This window comes from Myotis myotis, unplaced genomic scaffold (assembly GCF_014108235.1).
Source record: "Myotis myotis isolate mMyoMyo1 unplaced genomic scaffold, mMyoMyo1.p scaffold_m19_p_21, whole genome shotgun sequence".
Taxonomy (NCBI): Eukaryota; Metazoa; Chordata; class Mammalia; order Chiroptera; family Vespertilionidae; genus Myotis; species Myotis myotis.
In genome coordinates this window covers 1,029,261-1,051,966 of record NW_023416326.1, presented here as the reverse complement: position 1 = coordinate 1,051,966, position 22,706 = coordinate 1,029,261, and the positions used below count along the sequence as shown (strand labels likewise).

Below are 22,706 nucleotides of genomic sequence, written 5' to 3'. Positions count from 1 at the left end.
GAAAAGACGTTTTGTCTGGAGCGGGGGCCCTAGGAGGCCTTGGGGGAGACACGGACATGAATGTCCCTGGTGGCCGAGCAGGGCGGCCCTGGACGCCTCGCAGAGGTCAGACGTAGAATTTTCCGGCTGCGAAAAATCTATTAAGACGCCAGCTGTCCCCCCTAGGATGCGGGCTCCCCAAATGACGTGGGATGTGTCCAGTCCATGATGTTAGTGGGATTGGTGAGTGAAATCCCGAAAGACTTCGCCCAGCTGAGAAGTGCTGGCCCGGCCGGCGTGGCTCCGTGGCTGAGCGTCGACCTGTGAACCAGGAGGTCAGGGTTCGATTCCCGCTCAGGGCACAGGCCCGGGTTGGGGCTCGATCCCCAGTGGGGGGCGTGCAGGAGGCAGCCGATCCGTGATGCTCTCTCATCATTGATGTTTCTAACTCTCTCTCTCTTTCCCTTCCTCTCTGAAATCAATAAAAATACCTAATTAAAAAATATTATTTTTTAAAAAGGAAAAGTGCTGGTATTGCGTTGGGGTGGGGGGGTCTCTCCGGGGACCGACACCTAAGGACCCTGCACATCCTGTCGGACCACGTCAGGGTCAGCTTCGACCGCTGTTCCCCAGGCCAAACCCCCTCTGTCGGGCAGTGAATACACCGACCCCCGTTCTGGAGTGTTTCTGCCGGTTTCCATCTTGCGAGAAACCCACGTTCAAAACCTGTATCGCGCCGTGTGTTTCTAATGTCGGGAAGAAGTCGAACGATAGCTGCCGTTCACAAACACCTCACACGCCTACGGCAGGGATGGCGAGCACCTGCTTGGATGCTTTTTAAAATTTTGAACACACGCACACACGCACACACGCACACACGCATGATCGGGACAAGAAGTCAAGTCAAGCCCTAGCCTGTTTGGCTCAGTGGATAGAGCGTCGGCCTGCGGACTGAAGGGTCCCGGGTTCGATTCCGGTCAAGGGCATGTACCTGGGTTGCGGGCACATCCCCAGTAGGAGGTGTGCAGGAGGCAGCTGATCGATGTTTCTCTCTCATCGATGTTTCTAACGCTCTATCCCTGTCCCTTCCTCTCTGTAAAAAATCAATAATAAAAATATACCAAAACAAACAAACAAACAAAAAGAATTCAAGTCAAAACGCGAGTCCTCCCTCCGCCACGCCCACTTCGACTTCCTAACCAGCTCTCCCCACCCCGGAGGACTTCCATGCGGGCACATTTTGGGTCAGATAAGAATAATGCACCACGAGGAAAGAAAATGTTGTTAAATCACGGTTTTCACGCCACTGCGATGACTGATTGGGGAAGCTTGGGTGTTTGTTCACATCGGGGAGATGGGGAGGGCTCCAGCCATTTGAACGATAAACAGTTTTGACTTCCAAAAATAACCAACAAAAAACCCCCCCAAACTGCATGTCTGTAGCTTCCCTGTCTCCAAACCTCACTCCCTGTTCCCTGTGTCTTTCCATTTGGGCTTCTGGCATGTGCCGGGTTGCGGCGCCCTCTGCTGGTCTCCGGCCTGAAGTTTTAAAAGGAGAAAAAGGAGAAAGGGGCAAAAATCAGTCCTTCGAATACTGGGAGACACACTCTGCTGACCAAATAGAAAGAAAGAAAGAAAGAAACCTGCTGATGTCGATGCGTTTGCTGGCTTGTTGTCTTTAAGAAACTATTCATGCCGCCCGGCCGGCGTGGCTCAGTGGTCAAGCATCCACCCCGGAACCAGGAGGTCAGGGTTCGATTCCCGGTCAGGGCACAGGCCCGGGTTGCGGGCTCGATCCCCAGTGGGGGGCGTGCAGGAGGCGGCCGATCCATGATTCTCTCTCATCATTGATGTTTCTATCTCTCCCTCTCCTTTCCTTCCTCTCTGAAATCAACACAAATTTAAAAAAAGAAAGAACAGAACAGAAAGCCCGGCCGGCGTGGCTCAGGGGTTGAGTGTTGACCTAGGAACCAGAAGGTCACGAGTTCGATTCCCGGTCAGGGCACAGGCCCGGGTTGTGGGCTCAACCCCCAATGTGGGGCGTGCAGGAGGCAGCCGATCGGTGATTGTCATCATTGATGTTGTTTCTTTCTCTCCCTCTCTCCCTTCCTCTCTGAAATCAATAAAAATATATTTTTTTAAAAATAATAATAGTAAAAGAAAGAAAGGGAGAGAGATGGGTGCCCTGTGGACAACCGACAGCGTCCCTTCCAGGGCGAAGGCGTGCTCGCGGCTGAAGGGCCCGGCGCTCACAAAGGAGCAGCTCAGGCGATGATCCCGGGTCCCGGGCGTGGAATGTGATGACGCCACGGAAAACGCGGGCGGCACCGAACGAGACGCGACGCAGAGAGAAGAGCCAGAAGGCAGCGCAGTTATCATCATGCACACGGCCGCTCCGGCGGGAGGAGGCGAGGGTGCTGACGGGGCACGTTGAGGGCCCATTCTCCCTGATTGGTGATTGTTCGTGTGGCAAAGGAGGAGGGGACCGTCATCAGCCTCCATTCTCCTGCAGGCCTGCTCCCCCGGCGATCCACAGCGCACGCAGCCCGGGCGGCCGCCCAGGGAGCCACGCGGAACGCCGAGCGCACCGGCCCCGGGGGAGTCACACGCTGAGTCCCACTCCTGCGTCTTCTCTGCCCCGCTGGCGTTTTCTGTCTTTACTTTCCGCCCCCCGCCCGCCTCTTTTCTTTTTAATCCTCCCCCGAGGATATTTTCCCGTTGATTTTTAGAGAGAGTGGAAGGGAGGGGGAAAGACAGACACATCGATGAGAGAGAGACACATCGATGGGTGGCCTCCTGCACGCACCCCGACCAGGACCCTGGCCAGGGAGGAGCCTGCCACCGAGGTCCGTGCCCTTGACCGGAATCAAACCCGGGACCCTTCGATCCGCAGGCCGACGCTCTATCCACTGGGCCGCACCGGCCAGAGCGGCCACTTCCTTTAGAGCGGAAGTTGTTCAGGGGAGGGAGGTATGAATGATTCTAAGCACCTTTTTCAGAAGCAGAGAGACCAATTTTAAGGCAGGATCTGGGGGCCCGGGTGTCTCAGCCCCAGCTCCCAGGAGACTCCCCCGGGAAGGGGGGTGGGGAGGAGGGAGCATATGGCACATCCTGAGCTCTCCCTGCCCAGGAAGAAGTCCATCCCGGCCGGCGTGGCCGAGAGGTTCAGCATCGACCAGGAACCAGAAGGTCGCCGGTTCGATTCAGGTCAGGGCACATGCCCGGGGTGTGGGCTCGATCCCCAGCAGGGGGCAGGCGATCCATGCCTCTCTCACATCATTGATGTTTCTATCTCTCCCTTTCCCTTCCTCTCTGAAATCAATAAAAATAAAGAAAATGCGCCTTTGTGTGAGCCTAACCCCATATTGGTATTTTATCAATACTTTATCAATATTGGTATTTTGTCAATACTTTATCAATAATGGTATTTTGTATTTTATCCATATTGATATTTTATCAGTATTTTATCCATATTGATATTTTATCAGCATTTTATCGATTCTGGGAGAGCCTGCCTCACGTGGGCAGCACTGACGACATCTGCCTGCTGGGATGGAGGGAGGACTCTGTTTCGAAATCGCACCTGTCGCTGCATCTGACATCCTCGGTGCCTGGCCTCGCCCCCAGGTTCAGACATGACCTCGGGGATTTCCCGTCCGTCCGAGATGCAAATACTGAGCGAGCTCGCGGCCCTCAGCCCCGCGCCCAGAAGAGCTTGCGGATCGAAAACACACGGCCCGAGTGACTTGATGACGAGGGGAAGGGGGTCCCTGGACAGGCCCACCCGGCCCCAGCGGCGGCGGGAGAAGGGCGACCAGGGCCGGGTCAGGGGGAGAACGCTGAGCAAGCTGGGGGGCACCCGGCCCCCTCCTCACTCCTCCAGGGGCGAGGCCTCGTCCAGATGTTTGTGATCGAGCCGGGGAGACCCGGGGAGAGCGGACTCCCCCCCCCCTCTAATCCCGAAACGTTCTCATTGTTTAGACGTGTTCCCGGGGCCGTCCAGCCCGGCTGACATGAAATGAGACCTCGCACGCGAGGGGCTGGCATCCGCTCTCAAGTACGAAACAGATGTCAGTGTTATTGTTGGACGGAGCAGGCAAGGGCAGGCGGCTTTAGGGGCTGACAGGTACGGAAAGTCACTGCGTAAATACAGCAAATTGCTTCTGGCAGCGTAAGCCCACGGAGCCCCGAGAGCAACTGGGTCTCTCTCTCTCTCTCTCTCTCTCTCTCTCTCTCCCTCGTCACAGGCAACCCCCCTCCCCCTTGGAGCAGAAACGGAGGGGGTCCCCTGGGGCAAAGCTTCCCTGTAGGGGCACAGCCAGGCGGTTCCCTAACAGAAGGGGCTGTCGTCGGGGCAGGGTGTGGGGTACAGAAGCAGGGAGCCCCGACATGGCCCGGGGACTGGAGGCTTTCACCTTGGGGGGCCCAGCTCCAGGTCAGGTAGGAAAATGGTGACACAGTCAGTTCCCAACATCAGCCAGAGCCTCGGAGACCAGGGATCACAGATGACGGACGGACGGGGAATCTAGGACGTGAGACGCCCCCGGGGCCAGGAGTGGTGGCGGCCGTGGGTCAGGGGCAGGGGCAGGGTTCTGGGGGCTCGGGCGGGTGTGCTATCCCCCCTTTGCCCTCCCTCACCTGGCGGAACGAGCAGCGCCAGGGGACAGACGCTAAGTGACGTCACCGACGGGAGAAGGGCCCCTCCCCGAGGAGAGAGCCGTCTCTCTCCACTTGACTTACACGTGGGGTTACGCCCGTGCACTCTGCTCTGCGTGGCTCCTCATTCCCAAATGCATGTCAATAAACACTGTACCTAAAGCCCGGCCACGTGGCTCAGTGGTTGACAGAGAATCACTGATCAGCTGCCTCCTGCACGCGCCCCACTGGGGATCGAGCCCGCAACCCGGGCCTGTGGCCTTGACCGGAATCGAACCCGGGACCCTTCAGTCCACAGGCCCACGCTCTATCCACTTAGCCACACCAGCCAGGGCGAGATAAAGTTTATATATATATATATACTAGAGGCCCGATGCATGAAATGCGTGCAAGAGTAGGCCTTCCTTCCCCTGGCTGCCAGCACTGGCTTCCCTCCCCGACCCCAGCTTCGTCTGAAAGGACATCCAGAATGACACCCGGTCTAATCAGCATATTACCCTTTTATTATTATAGATATGGTTGTCTTTCCTGAGATTTGAGTCCGAATAGGAGTGCGTTGAGATCTTTCTGATGTTTCTGCCACGGCCTAAGCCAGTGGTCGGCAAACTCATTAGTCAACAGAGCCAAATATCCACAGTACAACGATTGAAATTTCCTTTGAGAGCCAAGTTTTTTGAACTTAAACTATACAGGTAGGTACATTGCTATTCACTTAATTAGGGTCCTCCTAAGGCTTAGGAAGAGCCGCACTCAAGGGGCCAAAGAGCCGCATGTGGCTCGCGAGCCGCAGTTTGCCGACCACGGGCCTAAGTGTTAACATTAATAAATCTCCGCGATCATATCCCAAAGGAGGAAGCTGATCTGGCGACAAATATTTTCCCAGCAACTGCTTTTTCACCTACGTTCTCATCGTCGCGTGAGCCCGTGCCGGTTTCTTTAAAATATATATATATATAATTTTCCCCTATTGAGGACGTTGAGAAATGTGCCTGGACAGCAAAATTAGCCAATTGCCTTGGATTTGCAATTCTATTCATTGTTCTCCGCGTGTGTTTCTTGGCGGGCGTAGGGGACTCCGTGAGACGTCGCGCTCTCTGCCTGCAGCTGACAGCAGAGTGGAGGCCCCTGGCCGCGTCCGCCCTGCCGCTTGGGGGCCAGCTTCAAATTGGAAACACGCTCGCACCCTGCGCACGATGCCTGTCCCCCACGATCCCTCCTCGCCGAGCTCCCCGCAGTGCCAAGGGGATTTTATTTTTTTTAAGTAAAAGTATCGGTGGGGACGCCATGTGGCGATTCTTGACAGACCAAGGAAAAAATAGGGCTGCTCAGAATGGCCCGTTTCTTTCTATTAAAAAAATATGTCGAATGTTACTGTGACTTTTACGTGGCAAACCGTGAAATGGGGTAGACACGGGCACGATAGCCAGCCATGCGGGATCCGGGCTGGTCCCTGCGCCCTCACGTTCTCTGGCGGGAAGTTAACCCGCGCTGGGATGAGCCGCGGGTGTCTGAGCAGGAGAAGACCGTGGGCTGGCCTGATGGGTCCCGACTTCCTGTTGTGCCCGCAGGACTTTGTCCATAAGAATAAAGTCCATTTTTTAAAAAATATAGTTTTCTTGGGCTCCGTGGATAGAGCATCAGCCCGCGGGCCGAAGGGTCCCGGGTTCGATTCCGGTCAAGAGCACGTCCGTTGGTTGCAGGCTCCATCCCTGGCTGGGGCTCGTGTGGGAGGCAGCCCACCCATGTGTCTCTCTCACCTCGATGCATCTCTGCGTCGCCCCCTCTCCCTTCCACGCTCTCTACAAACCAACGGAAATGCCCTGACTGGTGTGGCTCAGTGGATAGAGCGCCAGCCTATGGACTGAAGGGTCCTGGGTTCGATTCCAGTCAAGGGGATGTACCTGGGTTGCGGGCACATCCCCAGTAGGAGGCATGCAGGAGGCAGCTGATCGATGTTTCTCTCTCATCGATGTTTCTAACTCTCTGTCCCTCTCCCTTCTTCTCTGTAAAAAATCAATAAAATATATTATTAAAAAAAAAACACCAATGGGAACATGGATCGGCGTGAGGATTAACAACAACAAACAAAACAATTAAAAAGAAAGACTTTCCGACGCGTCCCGTTGTGGTTCTGCTCGCGTCCGTCGTCCCAGCGGCCCGGGCCGTCCCGTCTCCACCGACCCCACCCCTCTAGGGACCGCGCCCCTCCGCACCCACTTCCCGCCAGTCCACGCGTGTCCAGGGCCCGAGGCAGCCACCTTCCGCCCACCACACGCCCGCCAGACACTCGACAGCGGCCCCCAGGCCCGTGGCTCCTCAGGGCCTTCTGTGCTTCCAGCCACGGCAGCCGATGCATCGCGCTGTCTCCTCACGCGACCGGGGTTCCTCGATGGACCCCACCCGTCCATGGAAGCAAGCCCCGGCCCCCCTCCCTTGTCACCTTCCATATCCATCAGCCGCTGGGAGGAGGGGGCGCGGGGGCCAGGGGGATTCTGTGTTGCTGGAGCTCATGGCCGTTCCCGTGCGGCCATGCAAACGATGGCCTTTTCACCCCAAAACCGTGCTGTTGTTTTCTCATTCCCTCTCTTTGTTAGGAGAGCCGGCTGGTGCCTAATTAGACGTGGCTTCGCTAAGCCTTCACAGAGCGCACTGTCTCGTTCCGAGCGCAGAGGCTGCCGGACGATGCTTGTGTTGGCTTGGCCGCCGGCGCGCGGGCCAGCTCCGTCAATCCGAGCTCTGCGGATGTCAGGGCCGGAGGGGGGCCGTGGGCGCGCCAGGTGGGGCCCGCGAAGGTTCTGGCACATCAGCCAGGCGATGGGGTCACTCCTCCTGTCAGGCGGTAATGAGAAGCAGAGCCGTGCAGAAGAGACCTGCGCGTCCCCGCTTCGGAGAGGGCCCGGCGCCGCACTCACGGTTTTCCGTAGCGAAGACCGTCGGCGAGGAAGCGAGTCGTCCGCCTGGACGTGCCACCTCCTCCTCCTCGCGGCCCACCCCCCCCGGCCCCCGCTCTCTGTGGGGTTTCCTCCGTGAGCCCGGGGGGCAGGAGGCAAGGCTGCGCCCAACATCCGACAGGACGTGGAAACCCTGGTATCCATGACCTCGCAGAAGGTTAAGGAACTCTTTCAGCCCTGGCCGGTGTGGCTCAGTGGATAGAGCGTCGGCCTGTGGGACCGTAGGGTCCCGGGTTTGATTCCAGTCAAGGGCGCGTAGCACAATTGCAGGCTCCTCCCCGGCCCGGGCCCTGGACGGGGCGCGTGCAGGAGGCAACCCATCGATGTGTTTCTCTCACCCCGATGTTTCCCTCTGTCTTTCCCTCTCTCTCCCATTCTCCCTAAAAATCAACGGGAAAATATTCTCCGGTGAGGATTGGAAGAAAAAAAAAAGGAAACTCTTTGAGCGTAGGAATTACCTGGGGGCGGAGATAGTCAAATGCCGGTTCTGGTTCTGTGGGCCCAGAACCAGAGCAGAGATTCTGCATTTCTAACAAACTCCAGGCGACTCTAGGCAGCTGGTCCGCACAACACACCTTAGCATCTCCCCAGCCTCCTGCCTTGGGCCTCACAATTGGGAGAAATAGAGCCCATAGAAGAAGAATAGACGTTTTGTGTGTGTGTGTGTGTGTGTGTGTGTGTATTGATGTCAGAGAGGAAGGGAGAGGGAGAGAGATAGAAACATCAATGATGAGAGAGAATCATGGGTCGGCTGCCTCCTGCATGCCCCCTATTGGGGATCAAGCCTGCAACCCGGGCAGGTGCCCTGACCAGGAATCGAACCGCGACCTCCTGGTTCATAGGTGGATGCTCAGCCACGGAGCCACGCCAGCCGGGCAAGAATAGATTTTTTTTTTTACATTGACTTGAGAGAGAGGGAGAGATCAATTTGTTGTTCCATTGATGGGTGTATTCATTTGGTTGTTTCTCGTATGTGCCCTGGCCTGGGGTCAAACCAGCCCCCTTGGCATATCAGGACGAAGCTCTGACCAGCTGAGCTACCCAGTCAGGACAAAAGAATCGTCTCTTTATAGCAAATGTATTAAGACAAACAAGACTCCGAATCCCAGTGTTCCTTCTCCTATGCCCTTAACTGTATATATAAAAGCCTAAGCAACCGGCCGGTAGCTATGACGTGCACTGACCACCAGGGGGCAGACGCTCAACGCAGGAGCTGCTGAGTGACAGCAACTTTGCAGAGCGCCCTCTCGCACTCCGGGACCCCCCTGGGGGATGTCGGACAGCAAGTTTCGGCCCAATCCCCGCAGGCCAGGGCCAGGGACCCCCCGGTGCACGAATCCATGCACCCGGCCTCTAGTATTACATAAAATAAAATATTACTTAAGATTACAAACGGCCACGTCAAATACATGCGTTTGGTCTGGTTTTGCATTTGGCAATGATTGTGGAAACAAAACCATCACACATTAATGACAAACCTTCCTCCTTCAATTTCTCGAAAAGAATCAAAAATGTTAAGTGTGATTTAAAAAAAAAAAAAATACCACGGATACGCATCTTCCGGAGACCGCGTTTGCTATGTATTGAATATGCAAACTAAAATCACGGGGAAGCATGTAATTTACTGCAGGGCTTGCAAACCAATTACACTTACGTATTTTATGAAAATGCTTGAATTTGTTTTGTTTTTGCTTAAGACACGGCTTCGCTTGTGAGAGGGTTTTACAAGAGTCTAAACCATTCCCTCCACAATACAACTTTATGTGCTTAAAAAAAAATAAATCCTCACCCTCACCGGTGTGGCTCAGTGAATAGAGCGTCGCCCTGCGGACTGAAGGGTCCCAGGTTCGATTCCGGTCAAGGGCATGCACCTTGGTTGCGGGCACATCCCCAGTAGGGGGTGTGCAGGAGGCAGCTGATCCATGTTTCTCTCTCCCTCTCTCTCTCTCTCCCTCTCCCTTCCTCTCTGAAAGCAATAAAAACACTAGTCCGGTGGGGTTGGCGTGTCTGGAACCCGTAGCGTTGTGTTTGACCAGAGGAGCCAGGGACAATGGACGTGACGAGAACACGGAAGCCTCTTGGACGGTCAGGCCTGGCCTTTTCTTCCTCGCTCCTAAGGGGACACCACAGCCCGCGGGGCAAAGGGAATTCAAACACGTGCGCTTCCTGGTCTGTCAACATCTGCTTCTAGCGACAAGCCCGCATCCCGCCTAAATAATGAATAAGACGCGATGGACACGCAGGACGCCGGCCTCATTCCCCTGCGGGCCGAGCCCCATTTCCGCAAATTGGTCTGCGCCCGACGTCGGTTCTGACGCGTCGGCCCACCGGGGCGTCTTCTGGGGGCGCTGAGGTCATCGGCCATTTGCTGGGAAGTGACCTGCTTGCACGGCCCCTGAGTGACAGCTGCGGGCAGATAATGCATTCCTGCGGCTGGCTGCTGAGTGCCGGCCTCAGGCCCCGGAGACACCACGCTCCTTCGGACGAGGCTGACGTCATCTCCATTACCATGAAGCTCTAGGGCGGAGGTCCGTGCACCCACAGCGTGTCGGTCCCGTGGGTGCAGGAGGGAGTTATCCAGGGCCTTACGGTCTCATGTTCCCCCATCCTCACCCCCCCACACACACACAGGAATGCACCTCTCAAAGCCAGCACAGCCCTTCCCGGGGCGGGGGAACGGACCCGCCTTGTGGGAGAGTCAGATGAGTTAACCTCCATGGCGTGCTTAAACGACGCCGACCACAACCCCCGATGGATCGTTTCACGCTTCAGAACACGGACGGGCCAGGCCGCGTCTGCCCAGCTGTCCACACACACCTTATGGACGCGGAGGCACGCTTCAAAAATAACACGTGCTCGCCCTGGCCAGATCAGCTCCGTGGATAGAGTGTCCGCCTGCGGACTGAAGGGTCCCGGGTTCAATTCCGGTCAAGGGCACATACCTGGGTTGTGGGCTCCATCCCCGGCCGGACGCGTGCAGGAAGCAACCCAGCGATGTGTCTCTCTCACATCGATATTTCTCTCTCTCTCTCTCTCTCTCTCCCTCCTTCCTCTCTCTCTCTCTCTAAGACTCAATGGGGGGCGGGGGGGAGAGTAGTACTTGCTTTTCTTTTGTCACCTGAATGGCTGTGAACTTGAACTGAGTTGAAATTCGCACGGAGCAGGCAGAGATCAGCAAGTGAACACAGACATTCTCCAGGAGGTAACAGCGAAATGGCCGAGCTATGCATTGAGGAAGGACAACCCCAATATTAACACTACAACCCTGGCGATGATCTAGGGGCTAATTAACAGCGTGAAGAGGGGGGCGGGCTCTTGTGTTTATTTATAGTATTAATATATTTTTGTATTGATTTCAGAGAGGAAGGGAGAGGGAGAGAAAAAGAAACATCAGTGATGAGAGGGAATCATGGACCGGCTGCCTCCTGCACCCCCCACACTGGGGATCGAACCCGCAACCCGGGAATCGAACTGTCACCTCCCGATTCCTAGATCGACGCTCAGCCACTGAGCCACACCGGCCCGGCCCCCTCTCCTCGTCACTGAGCCCTGACTCCTTAGAAATCGTTTCACCTTCACCCGGGAAACCAAGCCGATGTTCAGGATGTCCCCCGCGGTGCCTGAGCTACAGCCACCACCCAGCAGCGCCTCTCGCCCCCGAGTCCCGATCACTGGGCGATCGCGGGGCATCTGAGTTTAGGAGCAGCCGTCTGCCTTTCTCGCTGCAGTTTCCTCAAAGCGTCGCGTTGGAAACGCCCCAAGAATGAACATACGGAGCTTGTGAGAAGTTACACACACACACACACACACACACACACACACACGCACACGCACACGCATTCCATGCTCTCGCTCTTCTGAACCCATCTGAGAAAGATGTCTAATTGTTTGTTTAAAATTCCCCAGAAGAGACTCAACCCTCCTCCTGATCCTGTGTAAGCCGGGGCCTAACTCGTAACAGACACGTTGGCCCTCGGCAAGCTTTATTCGGGGTTTCCTGAAACACGCGTCCGACGTGCACGCCTCGCACAGCAAGTCGCCCAGCAAAGCCCCCTTCCGCCGCCGCCGCCGCGGTCTCTGTTCCAAGCCGTGCTGTCCGGCCGGGCGGGTGTCTCCGCCGCAAATTGCTTCGGGCAGGAGCCTGGCTCTCAGCGCCTCAGACCAGATGCAACTTTCCGGGAATGAGCGCTGAGATGAATTTACACGTCCCCCCCCCGCCCCACCCTCCACGCTAATTCTACTAATTTGATATTTACCAGTGAATTTGCGAATGGGGCGATCGAGGCAGATAATTTTGTTTAAAAAAAATTTTTTTCTTAAGCAATAAAACAAAATATTTTTTTTTAAAAATTCATCATTGGCCCTGGCCGGTGTGGCTCAGTGGATAGAGCATCGGCCCGGGGACTGAAGGGTCATGGGTTCTATCCCCAATCGGGGCACAGGCCCGGGTTGCGGGCTCGATCCCCAGTGTGGGGCGTGCAGGAGGCAGCCGATCCATGATTCTCTGTCTTCATGGATGTTTCTCTCTCTCTCTCTCTCTCTCTCTCTCTCTCTCTCTCCCTTCCTCTCTGACATCAATAAAAATACATTTTTTAAAAGAAGAAGAGGAAGAAGCAGCAATGCCACAGGAGGGCGGGGCTGGGCTGTGCCGTGGAGTCAAGTCGCCCTCCTCACGCACGAAGCCTCAGAAATACACGTGTCCCCGGCGGGCGCCCACCTCCAGATGCCGTCGGACACATGTTAATCCCATCACCCTCCACATGGGAGCGTTTTGCCTTCAGTGTAAACCCAGCAAGTGAGGAATTGACTACTGGAGCCCAGAGACGTTGGGCTTAAACACAGACGGCACCAGCGTTTTCCGCAAGGACCCCCCCCTTTTCGGCCTCTTTCTCCCGGGACAGGCGCGAACGTGATGCCTCAGGGGCTGGCGACAAACGTGCAAATCTCTTCTCCTCTCCACGTAGCTGAACGTGAGCAGCATCTGGGGAGGGGGCGGCGGAGGAGGAAGGGGGGGCGGCAGGGAGATCAGTCACTCAGGCCACTTGGAGGCCGAGACCCCACTAGGAAGCACCCCGGGCACCTCGCTCACGTCTCATCGAACCCAGGAAGTCACTCAGATGGGTCCAGGAGCACGGGGCCGCCTCATGGCCACGTGCAAGAAGGCTCTCACCCCACCCCCCACCCCCCAAAAAAACCCGCATGAGCAGAATCCTGTGACCTGCAGGGACGGCCCTAAAATCCGCCTGAACTGGGCATCTCGGGGTGCACCCTGCCCCTCGACCAGCGTGTGGGCACCGCTGACCTCCTGAAAGACGGATGAGATGGGCTCCCAGCAGCCCAGCTCTTCCCCTCCCCTCCCTCCGCCCTGACGGCTGAGTGGCCATAAGTGATGGCCGCCCTCTGGACAGCGCGGACAATTGACTTGACCCCCGTGTCTCCGGCCTCTAATGGACTTTGCGGCCGAATCCCCCGAGATGGGAAAGATGGTCAAGGGCTTCTCACGGCGGCTGCCGCCCTCAGGGAGCGCCCGGCCACTCGGGGCCTGAGATTAAGCACCATCGATACCCAAAGCGTTTTTTTAAAGGGCTGCCCTCGGTATAAATCTGTGTGGGTTTTTTGGGGGGGCGTGGGGTGGTGTTCTCTCCCTTCCGCCCCCTGCCAAGCGTGGCTTTACGAACCCTGGGACGATCCCTTTCCTCAAAGACAGAACTGCACGCACAGCTCTCTCCCCTCCATGCTGACTCGGATTTCACTTACCCTCATCCCTTCGGTCGGCAGGCGGATTCCGCGGCCGCACAAAACGTCTTTGGGCTTAAACAGTCAATTCCCCTGCTCGTTGGGCTTACACTGAAGTTTTTAATTTGCAGTAAGAAGGGAGTTAGCATCAAAGAGGGGAGGAAATGTGGTAGGAATTACTTCAGGCCAAAAAAAAGAGAGAGAGAGAGAGAGAGAGAGAAAGTAATACGCCCCTGGCCGGTGTGGCTCAGTGGATAGAGCGTCGGCCTGCGGACTGAAGGGTCCCAGGTTCGATTCCGGTCAAGGGCACGTACCTGGGTTGCGGGCACATCCCCAGTGGGGGGCGTGCAGGAGGCAGCTGATCGATGTTCCTCTCTCATCGATGTTTCTAACTCTCTATCCCTCTCCCTTCCTCTTCGTAAAAAAATCAATAAAATATATTTTTTTTTCAAAAATAATAATAATCAATTGCAATGCTCTCCAAGGCGCTAAACAAACCTGCACGCGGACGAGGTCTTGCCTTCGCTCTGTGCTACTGCGCATCCTTTCAAACGCCACGAAGGGAGCATTTTCCCTTCGCAGAAGGTCCCCGTGTGCCACCTCCTGCCCTGGCTGCGTTTAATTCATGAATTTTCCCCCCAGGCGGTCGCTGGCCCAGGCAGGGGACCGGGCTGAGGCCGCGGCTCCGGCGTCCGGCCACTAGGGGTCAGTGTTGCAGTTCCCACCAGCTCCCGGCGGTCACCTGAGCGACAGGACGCAACTGCGCTCACCTGCCCCCGGGTCACCACGAGGAGGATGCACCTGGCGCGTGTCGCAGGGCGGGCTGCAGCCCGGTGGGTGCCGGTGCCGGTGCCGGTGCCGGTGCCGGTGCCGGTGCCGGTGCCGGGAGAACCGCCCTTTGGCTCCAGCGAGGCCTCTGGTCCCGGGAGATGCAAGCGTTTCTGAGTGTCATTGCGAGTCTGGGCCAGGCGGGGGCGCTGGTGAGCGGCGGGCCACGTGGGCGAACAGGCAGGCAGAAGCGGGGGCAGGTCTCATGGATGCCACAGGCAGAGTATTTCCAAGCACAGCCTCCCCCCGTCTCCCGAAACGCTGATTTTATTAGAAATAGAATATTCCTGGGGACATTGACTCGAGACAAGACATCTTGGGCTGCTGCCGCCCAGAGAAATCTTTTCAAATCAGCTGTTTCTTCCACACCTGGGTCCTTAAGGATTCTTCTTCTTCTTCTTTTTAGGTTTTTATTGAATTTTTAGAGAGGAAGGGAGAGGGAGGGAAAGATAGAAACATCCATGATGGGAGAGAATCATGGATCGGCTGCCTCCTGCACGCCCCACCCTGGGGATGGAGCCCGCCACCCGGGCCTGTGCCCTGACCGGGGAATCGAACCCTGACCTCCTGGTTCACGGGTCAAGGCTCAACCACTGAGCCAGATGGCGGGCTCGATCGAGAAACCCCGGGCGTGTGCCCTTGACCGGAATCGAACCCGGGATCCTTTAGTCCGCAGGCCGACGCTCTATCCACTGAGCCACACCGGCGAGGGCTGCGTGTGTTTCTTTGTTTAATATATTTTTATTGGTTTCAGAGAGGAGGGGAGAGGGAGAGAGAGAAATAGAAACATCAGTGATGAGAGAGGATCATGGATCAGCTGCCTCCTGCACGCCCCCCTCTGGGGATCAAGCCCGCAACCTGGGCGTGTGCCCTTGGCCAGAATCGAACCCGGGATCCTTTAGTCCGCAGGCCGGCGCTCTATCCACTGAGCCACACCGGCGAGGGCTGCGTGTGTTTTTAAGTTCACTATTTTTTTAAAACGATGTTGCTGCCCACTCTATTATGTTTGGGGTGTGTGTGTGTGTGTGTGTGTGTGTGTGCGCATTTTTCCACAGTACCTCTGCTTTCTTTTCTTTGCTTTTTTTTTTTTTTTTTCAGGAGACTGAAGACACATTTTCATAATTAGAACCGTGTTTGCGAGACCTTGAGAAATATGAGCTTGCTTCCTGCCAAGTTATGCCGGGGAACTCTGGGGAAAATATTAACATGCTTTATTCAAAGGGCCGCGGAGGAGACGTGGGCGGGAGGGGCCCCCTGAGCGGAATTAAATAGGTCGAGGTGCAGACGCCTAAATAAAAGATGGGCCCCGCGTCATCTCCACGTTAATTACCTGTAAATACACGAACGCTTTGAGGGGACGAAGCGAAGAGTTGGGGACCGACGCGCCCGCCCCGGCAAGCTGCTTTGACTCACACGCCGAGAAAACGCGAAGCCACACGGGGAACCGTCCAAAAAAATTACAACGTGCACGTGAGAAAAACATCTTTTCGCGGAGCAAATGCCGTCCGCAGCGTCTGTTGCCGTCAACGATGTCGGGTAGCCATTTCTCTTCACACTTAGATGATGGGTCCGTCGCCAAATGGGGGGGGGGGGGCGTCACCCTGTTTATTCTCCTCCAAAGTGAGACACGCTGTCTGTCATCGCGCAAATATTTTATGGCTTTTTCCCAACGGACCCGTCCCCTGCCTTCCGGTCCCCCCTGGGCGCGAAAAAGAAGTCGCTGTCTCTCAGAGCAGCGGTTCTCAACCTGTGGGCCGCGACCCCTTTGGGGGGTCGGAAGACCCTTTCACAGGGGCCGCCTAAGACCATCGGAAAACACATCTATCACGACATATTGTTTTGGGGATTGATCGCTATGCTTTAATGATGCTCCATGTGTAACCATGAAATTGGGGGTCACCACAACAGGAGGAACTGTATGAAAGGGTCGCGGCGTGAGGAAGATTGAGAACCACTGTCTTTAGACAAAGGAGGGTCTCCTGGAGGCCACTGGGGCCCCAGAAATGGTCAACCCAGAGGCACGCAGCCTCAAGGATGCTGTTCCCATCCGGAAACCTGTCCACCTGTATCCTCTTTCCCACTTCCTTAATATTCTGCCCCCGCTCCCCTTGCCGGGGAGCCCCCCCCCCCCGCCCGCCCGCCCCCACAACCCATTTAGACTCCACGGCAGAAATAAAACCCACGCACACGGTCGCTGTCATTCAATTCATCTTCTCGGGGGTCGCCGGGAAGGTCGTCCCTCCCTCAAACGGCTGCACCTGGGCCCTGATGGTCCCCTCCCTCCCCCTGCCACCCCCCCATCCCAGCCACCTTTCCCCCCTCCTCCCCCCCACCCCCCCCCCCCCATGCGGACGCGAGAGCTTCCCTGGGCAGAGGATGCCAGAATCCCCCCTCTTCCCCCCCAGCGCTGGCAAGGAAGCATTTCAATGTAATCAGGGGCCCTTCCTTTGTTTTCTATTTTTTCCGGGGGAAATTCATCTCTCCGAGGTATGCAGTGTATTCTTTCCCTCTTCCGGGAGCGGCCACCGCTTGCAAAGGTTCCATGTTTCCTCCTTTGCAGCCTCGGCCGATGCAGAAGGGCTCGGCCTCTCTCGTTGAATTCTTCGCTTCCTCAACATTTGAAACTTGGCGCTACCCTCCCCCTCCCCCACCCAGGGCCTGAAGGCTGTCCTTCGGGACCTCTAGTTCCCACGCCCCTAAACTCCCCTGTTCAGTCCCCCCCAAACACTGCAAGCCCCTGGTCCTTGCAATCCTGAGCGGCTGCCCGTGGAACAGCCGGCCTGGGTTGTGCGTCTTCATCAGGTTCCCCGTCAAACGGGGCGGGGTGGCCGTCTCCGCTCTGCCTCCGGGGCTGTGTGAGCTCAGGCCAGTTGCTTGGCCTCTCTGAGCTTCAGAGTCCCGCCTGTGAAGTAGTGGGAGACAGCCCCCTGCCTAGGGCTGCAGGGAGCACCCCGGGGGGGGGGGGGGAATGTCCATCCAGTGTCCAGCACGGCCCCTCGTCCAGGGAACGAACGCCCTGCCGCCTCACACTGTCGTGTGACCATCCCGAGCACCCCCAAATCGTAACCGGAGAGCGTGGGCAAAGACATATCAACCCCAATAAGCCACAGCCGGGCCCGAGGGGAGGGACCTGGGGCCGGAGCTGCGGGCAGGGGGGCTCGATCCCCAGTGTGGGGCGTGCAGGAGGCAGCCAATCCACGATTCTCTCTCATCGCTGATGTTTCTCTCTCCCTCTCCCTTCCTCTCTAATATATTTGTTTTAAAAACAGTAATTTCGGGTGAACTGTGCGTGAATCGATGGAATTAACTGAAATGTGCAGGGACGGTGGAGAGCTGCGTCCGCGCCCTAGAATTACACGTCTCCTTGTGCATCGAGGTTGTTTATTTCTGAGTCTCCCTGAGCCATTGACTGCTTCCCGGGAGCTGGGATTTTTCTACGTTTAACGTAACAGCAGAACAGCCCCCCAGGCGAGCCCCCAGAGCACCAACCAGGGTTGTTGCTGAGGCTCCAGCTCCAGCCCCATCTTTCCTGAATTTTTTTCTTCTCTCTCCTCCTCCGCCCTGGGCCTTCCATCAGTCCTTCAGCGAAGGTCAGGCTCACCTCCATGGCTCACGCACCTGTCTCGTCTCCGCTCCACGTGAAGGCAGAAGATCTGTACCTGACAGTGCTGACCTCACCGCTTTCCACGCTATTGATTATGGCTCCTGGGTGCCCACCGTTCAGGGGGGTCAGTGTCTGGGGAAAGGGAGAGGCAGCCAGGAGAGCCACGGCCCTCTCCGGGCCCCGGCCACCCTGACTTCTCCATGAGTCCGACGTGGACGTCATTAGAATGAATCACTGCGGGGCCGGGGGCTGGCTCCTCTCCCGTGGCCCCGGGCCCACCTGGGCTCCGGGCCATACATCAGCGCACCCATCGGTGTCCATCCGTCTGTCCGTCGTGAGGGATGTGCGGCGAGGAGAGGGGAGGTCAGCGGGCAGCGCGGCCCAACCGTAGGAATGATGAGAGAGTCGGCCCCCCGGCAAATAGATGGCAGGGATCACGCACGTCCCAGCCCCCGGAGGCGTAAATCTCCCACCTGACGTCGCCTCCGGCGAGAGATAGAGTCCATGAATCTTTCTCACATCGCTAGAGCCGTCCCCCCAAGGGTACCCCGTCCTCGCATCACTCTCCGCCTCAGATCGCGTTTCTGATCGGAGCGGGAGCTGTGTATTTCACGGCCACCTTCCCGGGCGTTCCACCTTGAATAGAATCATCGGGAAACGGAAGCAGGTCCGGCTCGTCTACGTGAATGTTCTCTCTCCCGGCTGCTCTCTTTCTAACTTCGCGATCGCTTTCGAAACACCGTGATGGACGAGGTGCTGAGAATGGATGTGTGAATCCATACGTAGGTGTATTTACTGATTTCAGAGAGGAAGGGGGAGGGAGCCAGGGAGAGAAGCATCAACGATGAGAGAGAAGCACGGACCAGCTGCCTCCCGCACGCCGCCCCCTCCTGGGCACGTGCCCTGATGGGGAATCGAGCCGTGACCTCCTGGTTCACGGTCGATGCTCAGCCCCTGAGCCACAGTGGCCTGGCCGTGTTGGCTCTTATCGGTGGTGGGACGTGGGGTGCATTGGGAGAACGCTTTGACCCCAACAGGAGTTTGCTTTTCACAACGCATCGGTTCACCGACTGGGATTACAGTGAGCGTGCAAAGGTCATGGATGCAGCCAATTCCTGGCTTTAGAAAGCACGTAGAAGGGGAAAAAAGAGATCGATAAACATGCAATTAAACAGAAAAGGAATTGGAGTTTTCACATGCGCATCGCCCTGTCTCTCAGGAGCCTCCCTGGTGAATAATACTCCCTGAGACGCACGGATCCATAAAGGGAAGGTTGGGAAGGTCATATGAAGGTCAGGAAGGTCATATGGAGGTCAGGAGGATCACACCTCCCAAGGGACAGGCAGCGAATGGGGCGCAAGTTCCTCCACGTCCTCTAGGACGGAGAGGAGAAGGTTGGTTTCTGATCAAATAGTTGAATGAGGGCATCGGGCCCGGCCGGTGTGGCTCCGTGGTTGAGCATCGACCTATGACCCAGGAGGTCACGGTTCGATTCCCGGTCAGGGCACATGCCTGGGTTGTGGGCTCGATCCCCAGTGTGGGGCGTGCAGGAGGCAGCCGATCGGTGATTCTCTCTCATCATGGATGTTTCTCTCTCTCTCTCTCTCTCTCTCTCTCTTCCTCTCTGAGATTGATAAACATATTTTTTAATCGTCAGTTGTAACACGTTGAAGGTTGTCACTTTGACGGGAGACCCGGCCCCGCCCCTCTGCTGTCGTGTGGGGGGTGGCTGGGTAACTGTCCCTCCCTAAGGAGACCTGGACGCCTCCGAAACTCAGCATGAAGGTGGCAGACGGCAGCGACACCTGAGCGTCCGGGGCCTCCCAACAGCCTGTCGGGCACACGGGCACCTTCGCAGCCACAGGTAGACGTGGGCTGTTCGTGGATCAAACTCCTTCTGGGTGCGGGGCCCTATGTCCAGGATGAGACGATACAGTGACTCTGGGAACCCTGGCGAAATACTGTGGCTGTTAATCCTCGCCCGAGGGTATTTCTTCCCACTGATTTTATTTTTTTTTATAATATATTTTATTGATTTTTTACAGAGAGGAAGGGAGAGGGATAGAGAGAAACATCGATGAGAGAGAAGCATCGATCAGCTGCCTCCTGCACACCCCCTACTGGGGATGTGCCCGCAACCAAGGTACATGCCCTTGACCGGAATCGAACCCAGGACTCTTGAGTCCGCAGGCTGACGCTGTATCCACTGAGCCAAACCGGTTAGGGCTCCCACTGATTTTAAGAGAGTGGAAGGGAGGGGGAGAGACAGAGAGAGAGAGAGAAACATGGATGTGAGAGAGACGCATCGATCGGTTGCCTCCCGCATGCACCCCAACCGGGGCCGGGGATCGAGCCTGCCGCCGAGGTACCTACATGCCCTTGACCGGCATCGGATCCCGGGACCCTTCAGTCCTCAGGCCCTCGCTCTAGCCACTGATCCACCCCAGCTAAGGCCCCGGCGATGTTTAGACTAGAAGCATCAAGCTTCCTGTGTATCCGGGGCGACACCGGGTTGGGGTGGGACAGGGTCGGTGAGAGCATTGCTCCGACGTGGCAGTCCAGCGGCCGCCTTGGGAAATCCAGGGGTGAGAGGTCACAGCTCCCCACTCTGCGTGATCAAAGGGGAGGCGGCTTCACCCCGGCTGCCCACAGGCCCTCCAGCTCGTTAGCATCCGGACCCTTCCGCCCAGGGCTCCAGGCCCAGGCTCTTTCATGCTCGCCCACCGTCTTGGTTTCCTCGTGTTTTGAAGTGACCTCCCTTCGCCTGGCAGCGCTAAGCGGCCTTTGATGGGCCAGGGCCAGGGCCAGCGCCGGCTGGCGCACCATCGCCCGACGAGTGGGTTTAGCTGGTTCTTCTCCTCACGCGCAGAATGAGGAGATGCTTGGAGAACGGGAGGTTTGGGTGTGAATCTGCAGCTGAGTCCTTGCGGATCTGAAAGGCACGGGCCCGGTTTACATCACGGGGCCTGCATTTCCCCGCCTCCCTCCCCAGCCATGAAATACGGCCCCTCAGGTCCCACTCCAGGGAGCGGAGAAAAGGCACTCTTTTTTAAAAAACATATTTTTATTGATTTCAGAGAGGAAGGGGGAGGGAAAGAGAGAGATCAATGATGAGAGGGAATCATGGATCGGCTGCCTCCTGCACGCCCCCCACTGGGGATGGAGCCCACAGCCCTGGCCTGTGCCCCGACGGGGAATCGAACCGTGACCTCCTGGTTCATAGGTCGACGCTCAACCTCTGAGCCACGCCAGCCGGGCTCAACTCTTTTCCAAAATGGGTCGAATGTGCCCGTCCACTTTGCCTACGTAGATGAAAGTCCTCTTTTTGAATAAAAAAAAAGAGTCCAGTCGACTTGCCAATATTCGTTAGCTTCGCATCCCGCAGTGCAATGGATTTTCCCACGTAAGCTAACACCGGAGGTTTAGACATTAACCAGATGTTACCTTTACAGCATCAACCGGGGATGCCCTGGGCCAGTGGTCGGCAAACTGCGGCCCGTTGAGTGCGGCTCTCCCACAAAATACCACATGCGGGCACCCACGTACAGTGCGATTGAAACTTCATGGCCACACCCAAGGGGCCAAAGAGCCGCATGTGGCTCGCGAGCCGCAGTTTGCCGACCACTGGCCTAGGCCTGTCCGATGATCGCACTGTAACAAGTTTAAAAATACGTGTGTGTGTGTGTGTGTGTGTGTGTGTGTGTGTATGTGTATGTGCGCATGTGTGTGTATGTGTGTGTATGTGTGTATGTGTATGTGCGCATGTGTGTGTGTGTGTGTGTGTGTACATGCCTTTGCACCCACCGAGCCTAAACCGTCGCCCAGAACACGGCTAGAGCTGCACTTTGGAAATGCGTCCCGTTTAGAAGTTGTAACGTATTCATAAGGAGCTGGGGGGAGGGGCGGGATGTGCAACAACAAAAAAATTTGGATTGATGGATGTGTCCTACCCTCCACCAGGAAACGATGGGCTTGAAACTCACCAGAGGTCTCGGTAGCGACCCGGCGAACGTGCCCCGGGCTTTGGGCTCACAGCGCACGCCGGGCCGGCTGCCTCATTCATCTCTCCTGTGTCACATTTCCTGCGCAACCTGAACTTCCTGTTCCCGAGGCAAATACAAGCACATCGTCTGTCCTCCGGGCATAATGGCCAGAATGCCGCTGCCAACAAAAAATAAGAAAAGAAAAGAAAACCAGCACAGGAGTTTGGCGTCTCCTCGGCCGGCCGCCGGCTCCTTGAAAGTGATTTGATTCTTGGGGGAGAGCCTTTCCCCTCCGGCTTTTTTAGAAAACCGGGTGTCACCGACAGGGCTCCCCTTCCGCCTTCCACCTGCCGCGACAGATGATCGAGGGGCTCCAGGACACAGGCCACGGGAAATAATAGAGACAGAGGAACGACCAACTCTGTCATCTCGGAACATCGAGACAAATAAATAAGAGGGGCCCGGGCTGCCCGGGACAGGCGGAGGCCGCCGCCGCCGCCCCGAGACCAAAGCCCTGGGCTGAGGAGTGACTCATTCGTTTGTCTCTTTGGGACGCGTCATTTTTCGTGTGTGTGTCTGTGTGTGTGTGTGTGTGTGTGGAGTTCGTGGAAAAACAAAATCCCAGAAGGGCCCTGATCCCCTGGAAGCCCCAAGCAGCCCCAACTCCCTGAGAAAACATCTCCCTTTAGGGCAGCGGTTCTCAACCTGTGGGTCGCGACCCCTTTGGGGGCCGAACGACCCTTTCGCGGGGGTCGCCTAAGACCATGGGAAAACACATCTATAATAACATATTGATTTGGGGATTCATCGCTATGCTTTCATGATGTTCAATGAAAATACATCCTGCCTATCAGATATTTACGTGACGATTCGTAACAGCAGCAACATGACAGTGATGGAGTAGCCACGGAAATAATTGTATGGTTGGGGGTCCCCACAACATGAGGAACCATATGAAAGGGTCGCGGC

At 56.5% G+C, this 22,706-nt stretch overlaps 1 protein-coding gene across 1 annotated transcript in view; it reads right to left on the bottom strand.

Annotated features, from left to right (window-relative positions):
• LOC118678950 overlaps positions 1 to 22,706 on the bottom strand; it is a 152,005-nt gene that overhangs the window by 102,004 nt on the left and 27,295 nt on the right. The window contains exon 2 of the mRNA XM_036355192.1: positions 7,286 to 7,464. Within this exon, the coding sequence (XP_036211085.1) occupies positions 7,286 to 7,464 (179 nt within the window). The remainder of the gene's footprint in view (positions 1 to 7,285; positions 7,465 to 22,706) is intronic.